General features: G+C 43.0%; 1 protein-coding gene across 2 annotated transcripts in view; it reads right to left on the bottom strand.

Moving 5' to 3' along the window:
• TAFA1 (TAFA chemokine like family member 1) overlaps positions 1-25471 on the bottom strand; it is a 340874-nt gene that overhangs the window by 23234 nt on the left and 292169 nt on the right. For both annotated transcript variants that reach the window (XM_067303624.1, XM_067303625.1), the window contains one exon: positions 22368-22508. In XM_067303624.1, the coding sequence (XP_067159725.1) occupies positions 22368-22508 (141 nt within the window). The remainder of the gene's footprint in view (positions 1-22367; positions 22509-25471) is intronic.

Here is a 25471-nt window from a genome sequence, read left to right as displayed (position 1 = left end):
GGCTTTTTAGCACCTCCTCTGCAAGGATCTCAGAGCAGTCTCCAAGCTCTGCCTCAACATGGTAAAGCCCTGCCAACATGGAAGGGAAAGCTGCTCCGAAGGACAAGGGCAGGCAGGATACAAATAACCTCTATCCTTCAGGGGAAAAAACAGGATGTATTTGTGTCACCTCTTATGGAGAGTGAGATCAGTGGCAAGTTCCCTTTCGCTTTCTGTGCACAGTGGACTAAAAAGGCACTCATGAAATCTTTAGAAATGGCTGTAATGTTTTCTATAGCTATAAAAAGAAGGTTCTTCTAATACTAAAAAAATCTGACCCAAGAGAGAGCTCTAAATATATACTTAAAATTAGTATTTGGAAGGAAATTCTTTGCAAGCTGAAGAGTTAAGTAAACTTTCCTTAAGTCATTGTATTCTCTATTACTTTCAAATGGAGCGAATTGGAGAAAATGAAAACTGCTTTTGTTTTAAATTGTAATCCTTAATTTAGAAAATCACTGAAGTCAACTCATTTAGGTGGCCAAATGTGGAATTTAGATGACTCACTTGAAGCACTCCCTCTTTGAAAGTGAGGTCCTAAATACTAGTTTTGGGGCAAAAAGAGAGAGGGAGGAGCAGGTTTTGTCTGCATCTTCATTAGTGCTCTGCGGCTCCCTTCAGCAGACTGATACTTCCCCCCCAAAGCATTACATTGCAAACAGCCTCTCAATATATACCTGAGGGAAATGGGGGAAAAAAACTAGACAATGTCTAGGAATGGCTGTGAAATGACTTGATTTTTTTTTTCTGTTTGTTTTTAGTCTTGCTTGGAGCATTGAAAGAGATGGGCAATAGGGACATGCCTGTGCAGTATCGTCTCCCCATGTAGAGAACGCTGGTTAACTCCCAGCAGCATCTCAGCAGGACCTTGCTAAATTCTCATGACGTGAAGAGGAGTCAAATCAGCTCCACCAAGACAATATAACTATGTAATACCCCTAAAGGACTGTCCATGACTGATCTTTCAGTGTGGTGTGCTTCATTATGTTTTTGTTCTGCAAGGGTAGAGTAACAAATGGGACTATGAAAAAAGGCCTACAGATGCATCTTCTGTCATTTTTAAGAAAACTAGATTTGTAGGAAGTCATCCATACTGTATGCAAAGGATAATGTACTGGAATAAGATTGAAGACTTGACATTTAAATTGCAAGGCTGAGATTTTTATGCATTTTTGCATGCATCTTGTTATGACTATGTGGGAAGATGAAGGATGGCAACAAGGAAATGGAGAAGTATTCATGTTCTGATGATGGCTTGCAAAGGTGAGAAGAGAAGTTGATCTTTATATGGCTGTTGAGCATACCTTTATAAAATGCATTTCCTTATTATTCAGGACAAAGATGGTTATCTCCTGATTTAGCTGAAAATGTTGGAAGATGTGTGCATATAGATGGAGGGGCTTCACATTCATATTGTATTTCCAGGGATGCTATGTAAAGAGCTTTCCTTTTGTAGTGCAATATACAGCTTTTTCTGCAGACATAATTTCTGGGTTCTGCTCTCCATGAAATTAATGGCAAAATGTCCATTGGAATTCAGTGCTCTAGCTGAAGGGGCCCCTCCTATGCCTGCCAGCACTGACATTTTGAGGAGCTCCACCAAGGCACCATCCAAGAAACTCTTCAGACTAAATAACAAGAGTTGAAAACAATTTGTGTATTGCATCGACAAATTCAAGTCAAACAGTTATGCAAAGAATAGATTACCTTTATCTGAAACTTGCAGAACTGAGTTTCAAAGCCCTCAAACTAAGAGGTGTCTTTTTTTTTTTTCCTTTTGGTTTGTTTTTTTGGGGTCAAAATTAGAATGATTACCTGGTCTAATTTAATTTATACTCACATAGACAAAATAGACCTGCTTTCCATATATCTTGTCTGACCATTTCTCAAGAAAGCAGAGGGTGATTTTCTAGCAATAGTTGGTGCAAATATACTTCTGGATTTTGTGTAGCATAAAAAAAATTAATGGCTCCAACCCTGATTCTTCCATAAACACGGCAGATTATACAGAATACAGCAACAGTTGCAGCCCCTAACCTAACAACAATGTAAACCTTATACATTACAGTAGATGGACTTCTATCAATGCTCTAAGCTACAAAAAATGAAGTACTCTTAAAAAAAGACAAAAACCTCATTTCCCTGATTCAGCTAGAGGGTGATGATTACAAATATACTTGCAATGTGCATGACAAAGGTAGAATTGAACATTAAATCCACCAGCATTTCATAATACAGGACTTCTCCTAACCAGAAATGCAATCCTCTATGCCTCTAATTTTGGTTCTGTCTCTTTCTATCTTCTTCTACTTCGTGGTGACTAGATTTGACTGAGAATTAGTTTGCTCCATTTAATACTAATTCATGTGTGTTTCTGAGACTTCCTACCTTATTTCCCCTTCCTGGTGCATATGCATATAATGCAATAACCTATAGTTCAAAAGGGTTTTATGATGACAGCAAGCCAGTGAAGGAACTTCAAGTGCGCTACACTTTACTTGCCATCAACCTTAACATAAATTCTGTCTTGGTATATGCATCTCACTTCAAAACACTCAGGGATCAGTGCAAATGTGTATCTAATACAAACATTTAGTTTTGTATGTTTTCCTTGATGTCACTCTTAATACATTGATATAGCTCAGCCCTGCAAGTTTCCTCTTTAATATTTGGTGGACTGGTACCCATCTTGTCCTCCTCTACCCCATGGTCAAGGCAGTGTCTGTGAAGTGGGAGCTCTGGAGAGTGCAGCCTCCTCTGCCTGCCTGGAAGGCATGCAGCAAGTTCAGCAGTGGCACAAGCCTTCTCGCTTGGACCTGGGCCCTGCTCCTCTGCAGAGCTGGGCATGGAGATGGAGGCGCTCTCCTGATCCTGGGCATGGAGACAGAGGTGCTCCCCTGATCCTGCAGCTCACAGGTTGAGCGATGGTGAGGAGGGCTGGACCAAGCTGCTGAATGGAGCAGGTGGTGCCTTCCCTTTCAAGAAGCTCAGAAGAAGCCAGAGCAGCTTCAGAAGAGGATAAGGCAGAGATTCAAAACATCATCTCAGTGGCCTCTCTTTGCAGATCTTCCAGGGAATCATGTCAACTGCTTAAAGCATCTCTTAAAGTGAATCTTTGCTTGCTCAGTGAGCGATATGATTTGTATCTCTCTTCAAGAGCAGGACTAAATATTTCTTGTGGAGTTTTTCACATGAGTGGAAAGATTGGTATCAACAAAAGATTATCATGCAAGATAGCCTTTGTACCAGTTGATCTTGAAAGAAGACACTCAGATGTGTTCTTATCTAGACACAATATACAAGTCATATTGTAGACAGACCAATCTGCTGCCCTGGAAACAGCACAATTCATTTGGATAAAAAGGTGGTTCTCCTCCGTGGCACAGAGAAAAAGCTGTTTTTATCCTTTTGTAGGCAGAAGGGTGAGACACACTGGAGACGCTCTTCTCCATGAGACAATGATGAAAACTATTTATAATTGTCCACAGTTTAAGGGTGGTGTTTGTTGCGAGGATACTCAAGGAGACCTAAGTTTAAGTCCCTTCTTGGCTATCGGCTTGCTGTGTGCACAGGGGCTCTCAGCTGCTTTGCAATTCACTTCCCGAAATATACCATGGGCACGACACCACTTCTTTTGCCTGTCTGCTTAAAATATCAGGATGGGTGGTGCCATGGACACTGGTGGAACAACTAGAATGGCAGAATTTCAGCCTCTCCTGGAGGCTGGGACTGAGTCTCGCGCAATTTGTACTACCCTGTAACACAGACCAACCAGTCGTCCCTCTGTAAGGAAGCCCTGCTGAGGGCACCAGGCTGTTGGTGGTCACAGGCCTTTGCTGTACATGGCACAGCTTCAGCACCTCCAAACCCCGCCCCTCAGCCTTCCCTTGGAAAAACAGTTAATTCCTTAATAATGGTCAAGAGCCTTTTCTTCCTTCTTTCTTTTTTTTTCCTTCTCCCCTGTGATGAATTACCTGTTAACCAAAATAATGTGACATGGACTAATTGTCAGAGGTGCATTCAGATCAGCTCTTTTGATGATTTGGCAGGTTTTAAATTTGTACAGGCAGCATTTTTTTTTTCCCCAAAGATACTGGACTCGGTAAAAAAAATCAAATGTGCTCACAGCAAAATACCTGTTATCCACATCTAATAATGGAGGGAATCATGGACAGATGTAGGTCAAGATTTCAGAAAAAGCCTTGCTAGGTTTGTTGACTCTATTTTGAGGTGAATAACTTGACTTTCAGAGGGAGTATAGGTCAGCTCTCTTAGAAAATCAGACTTCTGTGAAGGTCTGTCCACTTGGCGCTCCATCATTACTCATCACTTCATAAAACCTCAAGTAGACTCTATGCTACTGCAACTGCTATTTCGGCTATAAAACTGTGCAAAAGGGGCTATACTCATTTCTCATCGCAAATCTGAATTAACACTCCTGGAAAACTCCCATTAGCTTGAAAGTAAATTGCCTCATGCCAATATAATGGTATAAATATGGAGTAGCACCACTGGCGCAGAACTGATATTATTGTAAAATATGAGGCATGCTTATCTTGGCCCATTTTATTCTGTGTGCTGCTTCAGTAATGCAGCTTCCAAGTCCCACCAAAGTTTGCAATCATCCCCTAATTTGCATCAGATGTCTAGCCCACATTCAATGGCTTTTTAATGTCCCCGTGATTACACAGGGTAGTGATACTGAGCACACAGCTTTGGCAAGAGTCCCCCTGAAATACGTTTTTTCCTTTGCAGTAGTCTATGATCAAAAGACTACAGGTAATGGAAAGAGTGTTCAAAGAGGTATAAAAATAATAAAGACACTGATATATTGATTTATAAGGAACCGGTTTTAAGTTACATCAGGATAAGCGATATTTAAAAGTCCACAGCAGGTTAAAAAAAAGCATCTGATATTAGTAATAAAGAGGGAAATGTGCGAAACTAGGAGCAACAGCTGTAGGCTGGAGATCAGCACAAAGTATCTCATCAGCGAGGAGGCGGAGTGCCAGAAGTGCATATAACACATCGACTTGACCTTAGGGAAGGCAATCACATTATGTGTTTTGCAGGCAGAGAAAATATTGGAAGAGATGAGCGACTTGCCCAAAGAAGCTAGTAGAAGACCCAAGACCAAAAGTCAAGAACAAGTCTATGGTCTTCATTTCCAAACCCTGTGCCCTGTCCACTGACTGTAACACTGTGTTTCATTGGAAAAAGAAATGGTATTAAAAGATATTGCCCTGAGAGTGTCGCCCCAAAGAAATTCCATGTGTGAATGGCTGGAGACAAGAACACAGATTGGAGAGATCCTGGAGGGAAAGGCATTGCTGCAACTCTAGTGCGAGCACAAAGAACAAAGCTAAACCAAAATAGATTGCACCACTAAATCACACTTCTTTTTGGCAAGGAAAAAGATTAATCAAGACAGAACTAAAAGTGAGTCTTTGATAAAATGCTTAAGTGGCCACATTTGAGCTGCAAATTATTTGCATCAACTAGAGGATGAAACAGTAGTTTTCCATTATGCTGCAGGAAATAGGGGCTTGCTAAATAACTCTTTTAACTCTCCTCTGGCACTTATTGATTATATCCAATAGAAATTAAGAGAAGAAGGCAATTAAGTTCAAAATTTAATGGTGTTCTGCTCCTGTTAATTTACTGCCTGACCTGATCAATACATTACACTGGATAACAATCTATTCCAGCAAGCCTCAGTACCTCCAGTGCCCCTTTCATTAAAATTAAAATGACAAACAACTAATTTTTAAGCAACAAAAAAGACCCCATAATAAAATAACATATAAAATAATTAAAAATTGGATTATTCACTGTACTGGTGAAAACAATAGCTTAAAACCAAATTGACTTTTACAACACAGAGCTTGGACTTTGTCAAAATATTAGATAAGCTACAACCTCAGCCTCGCAGAGCCCTCTGAAAATCGAAATCGCAAGCACGTTTTAAGCAGCTCACGTATATACACAGCAGTCCAAAAAAAAAAAAAAAAAAAGCCCTTAATCTAGAGGGCAAAATTGAAGTGTGAAACAGTAGTGAAAGTAACTATGCTATGCTATAGTCGCTCTGTTTTGCACATGATAGTTAAGGTTCTGAGGTGAATCAAGGCAGCTAGACTTACCATTTAACATGCTCTAGCAAGACTTAGGTGAAGCGCTGAATTCATCAGCTTTGGGGTGGGGTCTTTTGGGGGGGGGGGGAATTACTCCAAAACCTTGCACAAACTTTTTAATTCACTAAGCCAATTTCCTAAAGAACGGAGGGAAGGAGGGGTGGGCATTCGGCACCTCCTTTTGTTCCCGTGGGAGGAGATGCCCCAGCCCCAGGGCGAGGGGAAGGCCAGTGTCCCCCTGCCACCAACCTGCTGCTGGTTCCCGCAGTGCCACGCAATGCCGGGCGGCCTTGCAGGCTGTCGGGATGCTCTTGCTGTCCCGTCCCCGTGGAAACAATCCTTGAAGAGGACAATACAAGTGCAAATAACGAGCATCGGTCCAGGATGCATCAAGCAAGTCCGCATTTCCCTGGAAAGGCATCTCCTTCCAGGGACAGACTCCTCAAGCAGCTCTCTGTGCGTGTCTGCGTGCACGCATGTGTGCGTATGGAGTTGGCTGAATTTTATCACTTCTTTTTTTTTTTGCCAAAATTCAGCATGTCAGCATAGAGTCAAAACAAAACATGATGAGTTTTTTTCTGAAAATATCCTCTTTCGTGATCAGCTGTATCCCTACCAGCATTCGTTGTGTAACCAGCACACCATTAATCACTATGAAACATTTTCATTTATTTTGACACCAAAGAAAGATTAAACCGGAAGGAAGAACATTTTTTGGACTGGACTGAAAAGCAGACTATAGGAAGCTCTTCTAATGAGAGTTTTCCCCAAACTGACTGTAGGACAAGACCCGCTCTCTCCCTGAACCAATCTGTGCTACCCCATCCTTTCTATGTATTTTTAGCTCATCCTCCATGGATACAGTAATAGAGAGACAAACACTGTATGGTCTATCCCTTTTTAATCTATTTATTTAGTTCATACTTTTTCCAGTTTCTAAGAAAAGAAAAAAAAAAAAATTCAAATGATTGATATTATTTACCATTGCCATAATTACCTAACACAGCAGCATCACTCCCACGCTGCAGTACAACCTCGCTTCCCTTCGGTGTTGCCCACACCCCAGTTTTTCTTTTTTCGCTTCATGACGGCTGTGCTCCTGCCCTCGCAGGATGCCCACCTTGTTTTGCAGCGTAGCCCAGTAGCTTTCTCCCTTGCTTAGAGCGAGGCGAGAGTAAAGTGCCGCCTGCCTGGGCTCTGCAAAACTCCAGGCAAGAGTGACCTGGCAGCTACGCGGTTGTATTCTTAGTGACCAAGAGAAAATACAAAACAAAAGGAAAAAAAAAAAAAAAAAAAAACACCCAGTGCTGTAGTAATTACAGGAAAGCAGCCAGCATCCCTCATCTTAGCTGAAAATGTTGTGGGAAGCAGCCAGCATCTGCGCTCTTTGATGTATTGTAATACACCAAGAAGTTAGGCAAATATAAAGGTAGTCGGAACCGAGCTATGTTGTACAAGCAGGACACAGCACTAACATAGCTGATTTGTATTCTAGCGAAAGCTACATTTAGCAAGGCCTAATATTTCAGGAAAAGCTAGCAGAACAAGCTCCCGAGCCACCTCCCGAGCACAGGGATACTGCAGGAAGCCGTGCCCGTAATTCTGCTTAAAACCTGCTAACTCAGCAGCGGCGGAAAGGGCTCCGGCTGGCCCTTTTGCTTCGTCTGCGATCCGCCGGCACCGCTAATGAGCCTGGCCACACGTTTCCCCCATCGTCCGCGACTGCTAGACAGCCATATTTGCAAGGAGAAAAGTAAAAAAAATTAAGACCCACAGAATAACAATCCTAAAATCACTTATGATAGCCACCAAAACCAGCGCTGGCATTCACAGCAGTGGCGGAGATGCAGTGTAATAGGTCATTATCATCCAGTCGGTCTTTATAGTTTCCATTAACGATGCACTGTTGAAATTGAAAGCCCGTATTTATCACCTTGCATTTATAGTAGCACTCAGTAATGGTGATCTCTGTGTTATATTTGCTTCTTATCTCAGCCTATGTAAAGCAGAGCCTAGCAAATGCTTCACAGTTAGCAATTCGTTTGATTTAGGAATATATTTTCGGTCCATGAACAATCTGCTCACAGTGTGTTGATTACAATTTGGTTTTTTTAGAATTATTGAGTGGAAAAAAAAAAATTAAAAAGGGACAATTTGCACTCCAGCCACCGTGGTAACTTTTCAGGCATATGCTGCTGAGAGTTGATTAGCTGGGCTGCAATCCTTCAGCCTAAACCACAGCAAATTTAGTCCTGTAACACTACTTCCTCACATGCCATCTGTATGGAGTAGGGCTAAGACCTGGAGGGGTTTGAAAGAACAAATTGCTATTGCTATGTACCAGATAGGTCGGATTAATACTAATACAATAATAAATGATAATAATCCCTCCCCATTTTTTTCTAGAATGTCAGACTGTTTCTCTTTACAAATATAGATATGAAGGGAGGAAAAAAAACCCCAGATTAAAGGTTAAATCAGCAGGGCAGAAGTTCCTTACAGAGTTTAATGCTTAAAAAGCATTCATTTTTTCCATATTAAATATTTTTATTTTTATAATTAGGATGTAATATGATGGTGTTTCCACTGCAGATGGCACAACGCCTCTACTGCCCTTTACGGAGCTGGCTTCCTCGCGAGAAAAGCAATTCCTGCCCAGGTCCTGGCGGCTCCTGACACAAGCAGCTCAGCAGCCTCCGCTTTGCCTTCAGCCTGCCCAGGACCTGCCAAAACGGCCCGGGGGGTCCGAGCAGGCAGCAGCCTCCGAGGAACCGGCCCGTGAAGTCGTGCAAACCCAGACCGGAGGCTGCCTCGAAGGTTCGTGCCTGCTAATAGCTCCTGATTTTGGAAGCCGATACAGAGCGGTGGGAGGCTGCCAATGCTAACTTCCTAAAGGTTAATACTTACAACTGCATTTTGGCTGATATTTTCAAAGCTGCCGAAAGGGAATGGATGCCCGGTCTCCATTAATTTTAATAGGAGCTGGGCTTGGCACGGTCCTTCTGAGGCTCTGCCTGTTGCAGCCTATTACTGCTGCTGACATAAGGTTCGCTATTGCGGGAGGCTGATGACCTGCTGGGAGCACTGCAGCTAACGTGGCTCCCAGACTTTGGCTTGAAAATTGAATATGCAAAATGCATGAAGAATACAGTTATGCTTATCATAAATAATGAGTTTAAAATGAAAGTGGGTCACGTGGGAAGGGCCTGACCCAAAGCTCGTTACAAATGAGTGTTCCTGATTATTTCAGAAATACACTGATTCAATACAGGGCACGCTCGCTGGCGTTTTCATTAAACGCCTTTGCATAAGGGTCACTACATTCAGAGTGGAAGCTCCCAATTTAGTTTGTCCATTTATTCCTTTTATTAAGGAAATGTATCAGCTTTCAAAATGTGTTCAGTGACAAGCAACAGTAGAACACAGATTTGGGTGGTATGTAATTACACTTGAATTTTAGGATCTTCAAAACCTCCCCACATTAATTTTACTTAGCAATCCTGAGTACACACACTAAGTTTAGAATATGCCCATTGTAATCACAGATCATTTCTGATCACAGTTTTCATCCTGCCTTGTGCTGATGAGCAAGTTCCTCTGGGAACTTTGCAAACTTGAATTAATACATTTTGCTAGGGTCCCCATTTGTGAGCATCAGCGATCGTTTGAAGAACGCAAGGCAGGTGATAGTAAGACTGTTATTTAATTAATGCATGTGTACAAATGCCGGTTTTTGCAATGACCACACAGAACTTTCAAGCACTGTTTCAGAGGATTAGCAAAAATGGATAGTGTAACACTCCCTCGTTATTGCTCATCCAGGGAAGTATAGAACTGCCAACTCTGACAAATAGAACAGATTAAAAAAAAAAATCTAAGTCAATACTTACAATGGAGAATTAATATCTCGTTCACTGCTAAGACTGAATTATCAGATTGCTATAGCAAATATATGGATAAAAAGATATCAGTGTTGGCTGACCAAACAGTAAGACATTTCTGTATCAAAGAAAGTCAAACTGTAATTAAAGATTTAAAAATGGGACGGAACTTTCCCATACATCTGCTTGGCAATTTTGCTCCTCTTACCCCTTTTATTGCTAAATTCAGAATGTTGACAAAACATTTTTTTTGGTTTTTAAAATTGCACTTCAAACACCATCACCTCCCCGAAACCTCACCCTTTAGCTGGTACGAAGCACAGCTGCCTGAAAACTAATGTCACATCTTTGTTATAAGAATTGTTTTTGCTAGACTGAATCAATTCTTGCTATGTTAAAGACACAACATATATATGCAATTGGTTCTCCCTCTTAAACAAGGATGAATTCCTATGAGCCTGCTCTACAGCTTTTTTTCCTGACTTACTTACTTACATCCAGCTGCGATACATCCATTGTTCACCAGAACAGTGTGGTGCTATTTTATCAAACAATACTTATTTCTTTGCTTTTTGCTTGTAGGGCAAAAGACTGTGTACGACTGCAAAACTCTCCGGTATTCCTGCTGGGAAGTTGTTGCCAACCCTCCTCTAATGATTAGGACTGTTCGTCTAATTTCCAGCCTCCGTTTAAGGATAGACAGTTTATTCCTGTTTAATCTTCCACCGTTTTCACAGCCTGTCTCGTGCTGGCGGATTCATATTCCCTCATCCTTTGCTTTGCTGGCCTAAAGCTCTCCGAGTATTTTCTCTCACCATAGGCTCCGTGTTCTCCTGAGCACCTGGGCCCCGCAGTTAATTCATCTCCCCTTTTGAAGCGGAGTGGCCGGAACGGCACATCCATCCCAGGAAAGGCCCCATCACTGCGTTACGGAGAAGCATTACACTTCCCCAGCTCTGCCACCGATTCCCTGCCTGATTCCCTGCCTGACACGCGGATGAACCAAATTCATCACAATCTGCAGCCAAGCAAGAGGAATGAATAGCAGCCGGGCAATAACGAGGCCAGGCCTTTGCTACTAAGCTGAATCCCAGAGGAAACACAACCTGTCAAAAACATTAGAGATTTTTCTCCTTTACTGCTTCACCTCTGCTGGGGTGTCAGCACTGTTTGGTTCAAAGCAGCGGGCACCCTCCTTTCCTCCGGTCTGCTCGGAGCAACAGGTAGCTCGGTCCCTGGATAATGATCTCGCTAATGTGATACGAGTGTTCATTAGACTAATCGGCTTTCTTTTTATTTTATTTTATTTAACGGGGAATATAGGAGCTCTTGTTTTAAAATGTGTTCATCCACGTAGCGATTTTCAAGAGGAGGAAAGGAAATTTCCAAAGGAAATAGAGTTCATTTTATATTTGCATAACTGTATTACATACAAGCACATTTGATGGTATTTCAGAGAAGGGTCTGAAGAAAAAGGAGAGGGCATTTTGTAATAATAAAACCAGTACAGAGATATGTTTTCTACTCCTATTTGAGTTAATGGGAGATTTGCCATTGTCCTCAGTTAGGCCAGTGTCATTTGCTTCTCAATTTCATTTGTGAGGAATGGCTTGTGCTGATGTTTCACCTTGCTGTTTGTGAGTTCTGGGCACATTAGGAAGATAAAAAAAAGTGTACTGACCAGGCACATGCATCTTGAAAACTCTGCTGTATGCTTGCTGCCGAGGAATAGTCATCATAAGGGAATGATTACATGAGACCACATATTAGAAACAATCCGTCTGCCTGCAGAATAGCTTTTATTTACTAATGACACAGGGCAGACTGCTTAAATCTGTAGCCCACGTCTCATTTGCACACCACTACCTTTTGCCTGACAGTTCCAAAGGGGAGAGGCAGCGCTTTCTAAATATTATTGAATTTTGCCATACTACAACAGCACTTGTGCTTGTTTAACCTTGAGTAGTTCCTGCACTAAAGTGAATGGTCTATGGAAACACTCAACTCCCAAAGACGAATAACACTTTCTTTGAGATACTGGAGTGGTAAACTGCTTTCCAACATGTGGGTATAGAGATCTGTTTCAAAATCTGCAGGGTGTGCGCCGAACAGCATATAGACGTAGTCTAAGATTTGAAACAAATCCCTCGCTTGCAATGTACTTACTTGATTCCTAAATGCAAGGCAACTCAGCAAGGGTAGCGCAGACTGCCCGGGGCTTTGGGTCCTGGGGCTACCCCGCTGTATTCGCAAAGGAGGAACCGGACGTGTGCGCGATCGATTTTATGGGTAATCAATTCTCTGAAATCAATTAAGCACTTGTTGACTTGTCCGCCTCTAGCTGCGGAAGCCAGATTAATTCTTGTAGTTCAACACAGCAGACAATCCCAGTGCTAAATTAGTGAATCTCACTTGAGCTCAGTGTATCAATAAAAAGAATTAACAGTGCCGTGTTCTTCTCACAAAGACGGGGTTGTAGTCTCCTTAACATTGTAGTGCTTAATAACTTCAGGTTCTTGTCTCTTAACTGAAAGAGAGCACGCTGTGTAGCAGCATCTTACGTTTTTACTTAATCACCCACTTCTTTTGTGTTCAAATCCTCATCCTGCACAACGCATTCAAGTCTGGTGAACTAGCTCCTTGTTTAGAGACAAAAGGTAGCTGTGAAAAAGAAACGACTTAATGCTCTGTAACACTCTGATCACGTATTTTCTATGCGATGTTGGAGAAGCCTGCGGACTGCTCCTACGTACAAGCAGCAGTTCACAGCCTCGGTGCACTGGAAATACAGTCTCAGGTGCAGGAAAGATGTACAACATGAGGCTATACCGAATTATCCTTTCAGGAATATGGCCCTTCTGGCAAAGACAGATTATCACCTAAATTACTGCAAAGATTTGGCGTAAGGGGATATAGCGCTTCTGCTACCCTCGCTTTAATGCTTTCCTAAGCACTTCTCGGCCTTAGTTAGTTAACACTGGCCCCCTATATTCCCTAAAGCATGTGAGAGAGGGATTAATAGTCTGTTTGTTTTCCTAAACTCAATAAACCATGTCCTCATTTGGCAAAAGCTATCATCAGGTCTCTCTGGACATGGCGAGCCGGTTCACACCAGCTGAAAGCCTGGCTCGGGGTGTCACAGCGCCGTCCGAATGCGTGTTGAATATGCACTTGGACACGTGCTTTGTCACACTAGACTTAGATGAACTCAGAGTTTGTTTAGTGGCACGGTGCAAAGGTCTAAACCTGTTGTCACTGAGCTGCCACACACCCTGTATCAGCTGGCGAGGTTAGTCCGCATGGATTTAGTAGATGGTAATAAAGCTCTTTCGCTAGCTGTCCGGCTGCTGCTGTATAGGGCGGCTACAGGCTGGACTTCATACGCAGCCTAAGTTCACTCACCTTGAGGTGGCTGTGACGGATACTAATACATGAAAGATCTTGCACACAAATCCCTCCTAGAGAGCTGTATCCCAGTCTTGCAAGCTACTTCTGTGCTACCCCCAAAGCAAGGCTTTTTGGATCTGACATACTGCTGCTAACACCAGGCTTTTGGTCTCCTCTTGGCCAGGCTTTTTTGCATCTAGTTCCTGACATCTGGAAATCTCTCCCTCAGCATTGCTGGATGCCTGCTTGTTCTGAGAGGAGCCTCCCTCAGCACCACTGAAGCTTTTTTTTTTTTTTTTTTTTTAATCTGCCATCTGTAGATTTGCAGCTATGTCACTGGAGGCTACTGCCCCTGCTATGGGCTGGCCCTGGTAGATGTGCATATTCAAAAGATGCAAAAAAATGCTTCTCTCGGTCGTTCTCCAGGCTTGGCCAGGCAGCAGGACCCATCCTGATGCTACATGAACTCGGGCGGGGGGGGTGTTGTTTGCATGGTCCTTCGTGTGGCTTAGCCCCTGTAAGGGCGTCTTCTCTAATTTGGGTTCTCTTTTTCCACCCTGCTTGTGCTGTTTTTCCCCTGTGGTGCCTGGCACACTGGCATGGCCAGAGACCCTCCTTTCCTGCACAGCACTGCCTCCAAAACCCCTTACGAGGCTCTTTCCAGGGCTGTGATTAACACTTAATGCTACCTATAAGGGGAGAAAACTCCTGCTGTTTTTCCATTTAGCCTCTAGCTGGCTTATGACAAGTATTGCAGAGAAAGGTTACTTTCCGCTGTATGGAGGTGAAATAATTATATGTTCCTCTGTGTCTTCACACTGCTATGTGGTCCTGCAGTTCTCTAATTTCAGCATAACTCTGCTGTTTGTGTATCTTGGTTGGCTTTGAGGGCTCTCCTCCCTCTTTGTCAGCACTGAAGCCTGTCGGCTGGAGGGCGGAAAAATGACCACCCCTCCCACGGATGGAGATAGTGCTATGACTTATGTTTTTCTTTCCCTCAAAAAAAAAAAAAGAAAAAGAAAGTATATTTTCCTGCAGAAAAAAATTATTGGGATTTAAGCAAGTCCTCTGCACTTTGTCGGGGTGGATTAGTCGGTTATTCTATGGACTTGCTATTAAAAAAGGGTGGTTGTTTTGCTGCACGGGAAACCGCAATGTCAATTGGAAAAGAAAGAAATGTAAGACGCAGGTAGGGAGATAAATTATAGCTGAGATGAAGATGTACTCACATAAACCCACAGTCGGACGACCTCATTAGCTGCACCATCTTCACACCAGAAAGACATGATCATCTGTCTGCCTCTCCCTAATGCCTGGCTTGTGTTTGTGTGCGATATAAACAACTCAGCCCTCCCTGAGAAATGGGAAAGCTGCATAACTCAGCCAGCCCTTGCTTCAGCCACAGATTCGACCCTTGGATACCCTCCCACGGTGTACCTTGATCACTGGAAATGCATCTATAGGCATCTGAAGAGCATTTGGTGCTTCTGATGTGCCGCACATGGGCAGGGTGACGCGGGAGCCCAGGCATGTGTCCAACGTGCACCCAGATGTATGTCCGACACATGCACACGGATGCATATATGATGCGCGCACAGGTGTACACACAGCAGATGCTCAGGGAGAAGCGTGGCCGCGCTGCTCTCGCCAGGTCGCTCCCTGGCCTTCAGGGAAAGGCGCTGTGCTCTAGCCCAAGAGCTCACCTAGCGTCAGCGGGGTCAGGCACGTACCTCCCCTCTGCTCCTTTCCATCTCTGCCCTGTAGATGAGAAGGCAAACTGGTAATGAGAGCTGCCGTGCCTTGGCAAATGAGCTAATTACTCTGCGTCGTCGCTGCCAGGTTTGCTTTGCTCCCACTGAAGTCGGCACCTCTCAGGATCTGGCTGCAATTTCAGAGTGGCTGCAAGGGCATTTCAAGAAGAAGTGTTTCCAGACAAATACATAGCCTTAAAATATTCCAGTATACAGTTAGGCTTCTCCTCCCTTTTTTAAAAGTGCATATGATATGCTGTGAATTTTTTTGAGCTTGCTAAATGGGTGTCAGTGGGGAACAGGATACATTTTTTTCCTCTTTACAAATGAAGTCATCTGAATTCACCAAATCAAAAAAACACAAGTTTCCTGCTTGGTTCCAGTGGTGCTGTAGAAGGACAGGCTATAGATTTTCCCAGGACTGTGAAATAATTCACCAAGCCTGCTCGTTATTCATACAGACAGTGCATTAATAATACGGGACCCTGCGATCTCTTCTTATCTAGGCCGAAGCACAGCTAGAGGGATGAGAAGCTGACTCCTTGGATTTTAAAAAACATTTTTTTCCCCGTTTCTTCAAGAAATAAGAATTGATTGAAAGTATTTTTAGAGATTGGGGAAAAAAGCTTTCTGGTGATATCACCTAAAGTACACATTAGATAAATAGAAAACTATTGGCTTTGTGACTGTGAACCGTTTTCACTTGATGTAAGTGCTGATAGATACAGGATTACATCTAACAAAGTCTTTACTAAGGACCTGACCCAAAGTCAGTGGGAGTCTTTGAGTTGACTCAGCAGGGCTTGAAGTTTGCACGCGTTTGGGAGAGCTGGTACGTGTCTGTATTCCCGTGCCCACCCCTTGGCTGGTGGGAGCAGGGAGAGTGTGGCTGACCGCAGGGGGCCGCGGGGACCGAAGCCAGCACAGGCACCGACCCCGCGGCAGGGGACACGCTGTGCTGCTAGGTATGGCAGGAGCACAGCACCCTTTAATTATGACTGCTCACTCTGCAGCAGGCATCCTATCTATAATTTAAAAATAAAATCAATTAGCTCCTGTCAACAGCGTGGCTGCTCTTACGGTCTCCCCGAGGAGGGACACGCCAAGCAGGACCTTTCCATTTGCAGGGTCATGGGTGAGGAGAGGAGGGCAATCGCCTGCAAATCACTGTGTCCAATTCTGGGCTCCCCAGTACAAGAGAGACATGGAACTACTGGAGCGAGTCCAGCGAAGGGCTACGAAGATGATTAGGGGACTGGAGCATCTCCCCTATGAGGAAAGGCTGAGAGAGCTGGGCCTGTTTAGCCTGGAGAAGAGAAGACTGAGGGGGGATCTTGTCAATGTGTACAAATATCTAAAGGAAGGGTGTCAAGAGGATGGGACCAGACTCTTCTCAGTGGTGCCCAGTGACAGGACATAAGGCAACGGGCACAAACTGAAACACAGCAAGTTCCATCTGAATATGAGGAGAAACTTCTTTCCTGTGAAGGTGGAACAGGTTGCCCAGAGAGGTTGTGGAGTCTCCTTCCCTGGAAACAGTCCAAACCCGCCTGGACGCAACCCTGTGCAATGTGCTCTAGGTGACCCTGCTTGAGCAGGGGGTTGGATTTAGATGATCTCCAGAGGTCCTTTCCCACCTCAACCATTCTGTGATTCTGTGAAAGGGAACATGCGCTAAGGAACGCTGTTGTCTTTCTGGTCCCACTACCAGATGCAGGAAAGCAAGGACGTGTGGGGAACTGTGAGGTGCCGTCCCAGAGAGGCATTAAAAGTCACAGCACTCCCAAGAGTCATTACGGCTCGTGTTTAGTCTGTTAGTGCTACGCTGGCAAAGCCTTGTGTAAATTCACAGGGTCACACGATGGCTAGTGATGGATAATCCTCAAACCAACAGAAATCTGAAGTCCGCACATGCATGTGAATATTTCAAATATTATGGAATGAGTTGAAGCTTGATGTGATCCAAAGCCAGTCTGGGAGAACGAGAAATATTGGATTCATTTCATTTTACTGTTCTGTATCAGCAAGTGATTTGCCTTTCCGCTGATGCATGGCTGGTATAAAACAGGCCAACAACAGAACATGGGAGAGTGACAACACTAGCCCTGCTGCCTGAGAGCTAACGGTTGGAGCCCTGTACTGCAGACACCAGGGAATCGGATGGTCTCAGCCCTCTGCAGAGACCTTCTTTATGGGAATAATTTAGGGGGAGAGATACTGCACATCAACCGGGAAAAGTTTTAATAATACCTTTCTTTCTGGTTGGATTTGGCCAATGTTAAAACACTTTCTTTTCTGAACGCATCTGCAGGTTTGTAAGTTCCTGTATGAAAGTCCCTTTTCCACTGGTGTCAATAGCCAAACACAGCCCCTGCACACACGCCTTTCACTTATTTTGTACTCTGTGATACAAAAATACCACATTCAATTACATAAGATATATTAAGAATGCTTCTGGAAGAGTTCAAAAAAGACTGGAAGATTGAAGAGAAAGGAACAAAAATGCAAGCACAACAGAAAAGTGCATCTGAGAGCATCATTAACCATAACACAGTAAACTTCCATACAGATGAACAAATTATGTATTATTGAAGGCCTTGAAGGATACGGAGACATAACCAGCTATTGACTGTACAGAACAGTTCAGTACCACTGTAACTGATACAGTACCATGCACATTATTCACAGTATAAAAATGACAGTATGAAAATTACAAATATCTGTTATTCTTATTTCATTTCTATAGCAACCATAGGAAGTATTAGAGCTGAGAGACTATTACCAGAGCTCCTTCCGTTAATATTTACTCAGTAACCCCATGGGCACACTTGGCCCCCATCCCACCTCCTCCACACTTGCTATTCCTAACCGGTCCAGTTTACCGATGTCCCGGAAGGAACATGTCCGGCAACTGCAAAGCATAACAGAAACCCGTAGTGCGTATCCGGAAGGGGGCTGGGAAATTTCCAAATAGGAGAATTTGCATCTTATTTCAACTAGAGCGTAGAAGAAGTGGTGACTCCCGTGTCTACTCAAACATTCATATTTTTTTCTTTTAACAGATTCTTTTAGTTTTGCATGGAATAATAGAAGATTTATTTATTAAGGAAAAAAATTAAAATTTGGAGCCCCTGACTGATCTATATTCACAGAGGTAAACAGAAGTTTCCCAAGGACGTGGGCTTGACTCTTCTAAGGGCAAGATTCATATGCCCACTAACTGCACCAGGAGCAATGAAGGAGCAATTGCTACAAAGCAGCAGAGGACATTACAGGCAACATCTCACTTAGACAACCACAGTACCAAGAAAAGAAATCAGTTAACAGTGGCACAAAGGAATAAAACCTCAGATCAAAGGAGCAATTGCCCTAGCCATGTGGCAGCTAGCAAGGGGACATACTCCATGCATTTGTGCCAATATCTTGGTGCCCTAATAAGCCCATGGAGCCTATTGCAGGAGGAAGAAAATTCATGAGTTTCTGAACTGAGGAAGACAAGCTGCGTGTAAACATAGGGAGGATGTGAATTCAGAAGATCCTATGTGTTCTGGAGGCAGAGGGCACGGGGGTCTCTGGACATGCCTGGTGCTGCTTTTCCAGAATAAGGGACGCTCTCAAGTTGCTGCAACACAGACCAAGTAAATCTTTTTGGGACTTGCTCTAGAGAGGTAGTTGGGCAAATGGAGAAAATAATAACAGACATGACAGAGAGTTGAACAGACTAATGCCCATGGTATGAGCTACTGCCAAGTGACACCCAAGATAAATTGTACAGAGAGAAGGGGAGCAGTCAAAACAATCTTTCAAAAAAAAAAGGGACCCTGAAGAGGTGAAGGGAATCATGAAAGCAAATGTGCAACAGAGGAGGCAAGAGACTGCCTTCTCTGTTTCATGACAAGATTTGGCTTTTGCTTTGTTCTCGCTGTTGCTACTACATAATTCATTGGTGATGGAGGCAGGTTTTAGGACAACGTCTACTGAATGAGCAGCAAGGAATAATTTATAACTTCAGAGGCTGCCAGTCTGGCCTCACTATACTTTTTAAGATGAGGCCTCAAAGAAAGAGTTTTTGTTGGACTTGGCAGGAGATGAGGCTTGGGAATGCATGACAGCTTCCTGCCCTGCACAGTACAAATAACATACATTCATCCTGAATTTCAACTCGTTCAGGAGGAGGACTGCACACATGAGTCCTATGTACTACAATGGCGTGTTACCCACAAGGAGATCTCACAATGAGATGACAAAAGAACCATTTATTTACCCCCCCCCCAAACTTATTAAAAAGGTTAAGATGACCCCTACTTATGATTGTATTTTCTGTCAAACAAAGCAAGCTCTCCACACAGTCCCACCTACACAGCCCAGTTGTGTCCTGGAGCAATGGCTGGTAGGAGTGGAGGGGAATGCAATCGCTCGTCTGCAACACGAACTCAAACTGTCAAAGCATCAGCTTTGCTGAGGTGCTTTCTGATGCAATTGGACTGAGAACCACCAAAAGCTTGATTCTGATCCCATTAAGGCACAGTTTGGCCAATGGGATAAATAAGGCAAGACTGAGGTTCAGCTTGTTTTATACACATAGCTAAACAGCCATCAGGTGGAGATGGCTTCAGGCAAAAATCAACCATGGATGCAAGTCAAACTGCCAACAGGGGATCCCCCAGTCCTTGTCACCTCTCAAAAGCTGGGTGGGTCGGTTAGCTATGAGTATATGGTTGTGCATGAACATCCACAGTATGTTTTTAAAGTAATGGATCCAAACAAGCTTTCTTAATGGCAGATTATGGCTTGAAATCATATACAGTATAAAACCCAGTATGAAATTAAAAAGGTCTTAATCCTTTCAGCAGGGTAGGCAAAGGAGGTAAAAAGTTTTACATGACCTTTTGAAATGTCCTCATCTACAAAAGAAACAGCAAATCCCAAACCCTTATGTGAATTAAACTCTTACTGATGTCACTGGGACTCCCAGTCATTGGAATTTTGGGGAGTTTTGCCTTAGCAAGGGCAGAAATACTAAATAGGCCAAGGTTTCGACTTAAAATGGATCAGTATGTCAAAAGTCCCAAAGCAAAGTATGGGGATAAAACAGAGGCCAAGGAAAATGCCCCTTCTATTAATTTTTACAAGCAGCCTATTGGGCTTTTGAACCATTCACCAGCCATCCTCAAAAGAAGCGATGGTCTGACTACAACAACTAAACTTGAAAGGGGAAGACGTTCCTTTGTAGTTCATGCTTGCTGGCTTTGAAGTCACTAGGAGTCTTACCAGTGACTTCAATGGGAGTAGCTTTGCACTTTCATATTCGCCATTGTTTTATCCTTACTCCTTTCAAAATTCCAGACGATAACGTTTCTTTTTATTGTAATCCTGACAGAGCAATTAAGCTCCAGTCCACACCTGCACCCGACTTTTTTCTTAACGCAGCATTCTTTGAGCTCCTGTTCTCTGAGCAGAATTATGAAATCTGAATTAATGGTGTCCCTCTGCTCTCACTAGTGGCTCCGTTTTTCATGATCTGCTGAAGAACATCAAATTCTTCAAGGCTTGTACAGCTGAACTTTGGTTAAGAACAGCTGCAGGTCTCACCTATGGTTTTAGGAGTGTGCTTAACAGAAAAAGAGTGCCTCTTTTTATCAGAAAAATTAAGCAATAAACAGAATGACAGAATGTGAATTAAAGTGTAATTATTTGCAGGTGCATTCACAGTGCATTTTTAGACATGAGTCCAGAGGCTGAAAGGCATTTTTAGTGTAACAAGCTATGAATTACTGCCTCCAAACTTACAACTTTGAAGGCATTTTTGAAATTATAAAACATTTTCTTTCTATCTTAAATATATAAACCAGATATATACGCACCATAAATAGCTGCTGAGAGAAGTTAGGTTCTCATCAGACCAAGGCATCCCCAATCTCCCATCTATTTAATGTTCAACGTGAAAACCTCAGAGCCTTAGCTACATGATCCTCTAGTCTCTAACACCCACAGGTTCTCCCATCTAAGGTTGGGTCACAACTGAAGCAGCCACTGCTCCCTTGCTAGTGCTTTTGGAGAATGTGATTGAGGATGGCAGTGAGAAGAAACAGGTTTTTCCAGTGTTTGCTTGCACAGCTCCCCCCTCTCATCCAGATTTGGGTGGAAGCTGGATGCCAGACTACAGACCCAAAGAGGAAACGCTGGGTGCTTCCGAAATCTGCGGCTATGCGGCTACCCCCTCAAGGTCCAGCCACTGGAAGGACGCTGAGAGCACAGGGTGGTGTCCACCTCGATCCTAGCTGAAGGGCCTTCAGACTGCGCGGCAGGAAAATCAACAGCATCAGATATTTACCATGAAGAAGAGTTAGGAACATCCATAAAATATTCTGTTTGACAAAGGCAGTGCACAAAGGGCCTACTGATTATGCGACACTGAGCGATTTGTTTGGGAAGGGTAACCGATGGGATTAGCACCACTTACTCCAGATCTCCTTATATGATTTACATTTGACTAAGCACTTCCAAGCCGTGGTGCATCTCTCTGATTGCTGCAGGCGGTAGCAGGGGAAGCCCAGACAGGAAGAGATCCCATTGAGCTAGAATCTCAGGGGTGCAGCTGGCATGAAACCCAGACGTGAATCACTTGATGTTTTCGCATTGGCAACCCCCCCCCCCCGACTGACAAGATTCAGCACCAAAGATTTCAAAAGATGGAGATTTTTCCTAGCTTTCCATGAGGCTTGTTACAGAACAAGACCACAGGATCTATTTATTTATTTATTTACTTATTTTGCCACTGGTGTTCCAAATGGCTAGTTAAATCAAAACAAATGTTTGTTGTCCTTTGAAATATTTATGAATTGAAATTAATGTGACACTGGGAGGAGCCTCTATGAAGTGATGTCCTTATTTATTAAGGGCTTGATGCTGCCACAAAATTTGTTTTACTTATCTGAGTGGCTGTACTGAATGCTATGCCAGCGTTTTTGTGTGTACATCTTTCTTAACGTGACCCATGTGTGTAGAATCATGCACCGAAGTAGCAGGGAAGGTAACGTAAGTGTATGCTTATGCTTATAGTTTTCCTGTTTCGTTAAACAGAACACAAACAAGCTTCCCATGTATAATGTGTAGACTTTAAGATATTTACCAGATGGTACACATACAGAGACACATATACGGGAGGAGCTACTTGCCATCAACACAGGAAGGTCTGTTTCTTGTAGTCCCAGCCACTTTCCCGGGTAGACAGGAGCATTTTACTGTTTGTGATCTTTCCTCAATTCGATTCTTATTACAGCATCTGTGTGCTGCTATAACTTCACACGTTCCTCCTTCTGGCGAAAAAAAAAAAAAAAAAAGAGAGAGAATATTGACAGTCTGATTAGGAAGAGCAGCACTGGCTAATCCAAGCACCCAGGCATGCTACTGTTTGCATCTCTGCACGGCTTCTCCATAGGCAGGATGACAACATTATTTCTCCCATTATGTGTGATCCTGTCTAAGGCAGGTGCTGCTATACTTCAGTTTTAATAGGAAATGCATATAAATGTCCCTCTAGAGTAGATATAGTGTTTGTCTGTCTTATATTAGAAGCTTCTCTGTCATTAGTAGGTCATTTTGGCCTAAAAACACTGTCACCGTCTGGGCCTGAAGAAATGTAGATAACACGCTACAGTAAATCTGCAATAACCGTTGGCTGGTTTTATGTTTGCAATAGCATAGGACCCTTCCCCTGTTGTACTTGTGCCCTTGTACAAATACAGAGACTAAGGGAATCCATCTAGAAATAGGCTTTTTTCCCTAGTATTTGATTCTATGCTAGTGCTCAAGTCTTAGGGGATGACTGTCAGCTTGCCCAAATTACAGGATGGTCCAATAACACTTCTCTTTGCTACCTCACTCACTGAATTGGCAGTTTTAAGGCAGGCAACATTCCTATTGTGTGCAGGATCACCAGGCTTAATTTGTCCTTTCCCTAATTGTGCTTTATGAACATTTGCAATAGTTTGATTAGGTGGAGAACACAAAGGAGTGATGGACAGATAGATGGTGGCTTCGGGTTTACGAATGCTTGGTGTTTGTGGCATATGCTATGCATTGAAATGAAGTATCAAGTGCATTATTCCCGTTCACCTTAGCAGTGCAGTGCAAAGAGCTTAGATACCACAGTGGGCTAATGCACTGCCCGGTAATTTCTCGATTCCTGAGTTCAAACTGTATTTAGCTCATAATCACCAAGCATTTAATAGTGCCAGTCTGTTCCCCACAGATATTTGGCTACTTTATGAAACTGTCGCATAAATTTGGCAGGGTTTGTTTAAACTTAGTACAAAACATTATGCACAGTATACTGAAGAACAAGGTGTGTAAAAAGGTTTGCTAGGTTTGCTAGAAAAGCAACATTACTTTTATTCTACTATGAAATGCTAACTGCACCTTGCTTTTACTATAGCCATAAGAGTATTATTTCTATCTTTGGATTTCACTCTTCCTTTTGAAACAACTTTGAGAGCTCCTGAATGCTACAGCAACCTTGCACTCAGGTAGGAGATTAAGCAGTGTGAAGATACTAACCCACAGCTGGCTGTGAACAAGTGATTTCGGAGGAGGTCTAGGAATTCAGGGGGATCTCCCAGCTCAGGATCGAATCCTGTTACCTGGTGATTCTACAAACACGATATTTCTGTAGTAAAGCACTGGTACAGATGGGCAGAAGGAACCTCCCTTGACTGGATGGTGTTAAGGAAGGCAAAAGTAACAGCTGCCAGGTCAAGGTATAGTTGCTTCTGGTTGAGGAGAGGGAGGTTGCCTAGATGACCTCTCTAGGTGCAGTCCAAAGATTGGGTCAGAGACATGACCATTTCCCTGCTCTCCCTGGCTTTGGGAAGAAGCATAATTTTTTGCATCCTTTTTTTGGAGAAGCTTACTCCCTGTAGTCTACTCAGGCAGCTCTGGATGGGACTAACCTCTTCCTCCTGGCCAGCTCTTTGAGGTAGAAGGAGTTGTGGTAACGCAGGCTTTTCCTCTTCTGAGAGGGCCTCGCAACCTGAGCAGGACCTAGGACACTGTGAAGGTGAGGAACATGCCTTCCTCCTCCTTTCTCATTTGCCTACAAGGTTGAATAGGCGCTGTGATTCGACTCGTCCGTACAGTAAAATGCACTACTGTGTACGGTAAAGCCATAATGGTCTTAGCCGACACTGCTTTCTCTCTCTCGACTTTCAGGGCCAGAAGAAAGCTACTTTCTGTGAGGAGATCAAGGCACTGTCATGAACTAAGAATGGTGTTGTGCCATGAAGTGTACCCACAGCATTCAATGGCACAATAACTCCCAATGCAGAGGGACCCCGCAAAGCATGGAAATGTTTTACAGCATTAAATTGTCAAACCACTGGCCTTCCAGGGCGAGTCAGTTAATCAAAGCTAGTGAATGTCCATTAAAGTAAATGACCTTAGGTTGCATGGTCATGGGGCTAAGCATTGATGAGCTTGCAAGCTTGGGAAAAGACATGCTCTGCAGCTAACGTTTAACTCTTCTCGACAGAAGTGCTGCTTCATGTATTACGTGTATTTGGCCTGCTGACGCAGATCTTTTGAAAGCCACTAGGTGCCACAGTAGAGAGATCCCAACAGTTCAGAAAGCCATCATCCGGCAAAAGATCTTTTAAGTGTCTTGTGGAGTAAGAGGAATTGGGACAATCAACTCAGTTAAGAATCAGACCCCAGATGCTTATATTCTTCTATTAAGTAATTCCCCACCCAAATCATATTAAAAGCAATGAAAAGATTCTCAGTGGTTTGATTCATCTTATGGTCCATGCCCTAGGAGAAAAGAAATTTGTGATTTTATCGACTGCAAACTCAACAATAAAGATAATGTATGTAGTAATAAGTATTTCTAATTTTAGACTATATATACTGTGTGGTAAATATCTGTGAATAAGTTAAATGTTTCATTTTCCCTATTAATTTCTTGTATGAGTACTAATAACCACATGAGCTAGTCTTGCCCATTTGAATATCTTTTCAAAATAATGGGTTGTGCTTGATGAGCTTTATAACACCTTTAATTGTTATGTGGAAGCTCAAGTTTCTACAGCAATAAGAAATTTAACTCAAAGTGCATAGTTGTTTCGGAGTGGCAAAACATACTGAAACTAAAAAAGCAATGAAAAAACCCTTTGGGTACCACTAGATAGTTAAGTATGTTAACAAGGACTTCTTTTATCTGCATAGACTATAACTGTAATGCAAATAATAATAATAACAACAATAATGAAAGGACCCTTCTCAATGC

The sequence above is a fragment of the Apteryx mantelli genome, chromosome 12 (genome assembly GCF_036417845.1).
Source record: "Apteryx mantelli isolate bAptMan1 chromosome 12, bAptMan1.hap1, whole genome shotgun sequence".
Taxonomy (NCBI): domain Eukaryota; kingdom Metazoa; phylum Chordata; class Aves; order Apterygiformes; family Apterygidae; genus Apteryx; species Apteryx mantelli.
Note: the sequence above shows the minus strand (reverse complement) of the source record. Positions and strands in the feature narration are given on the sequence as shown.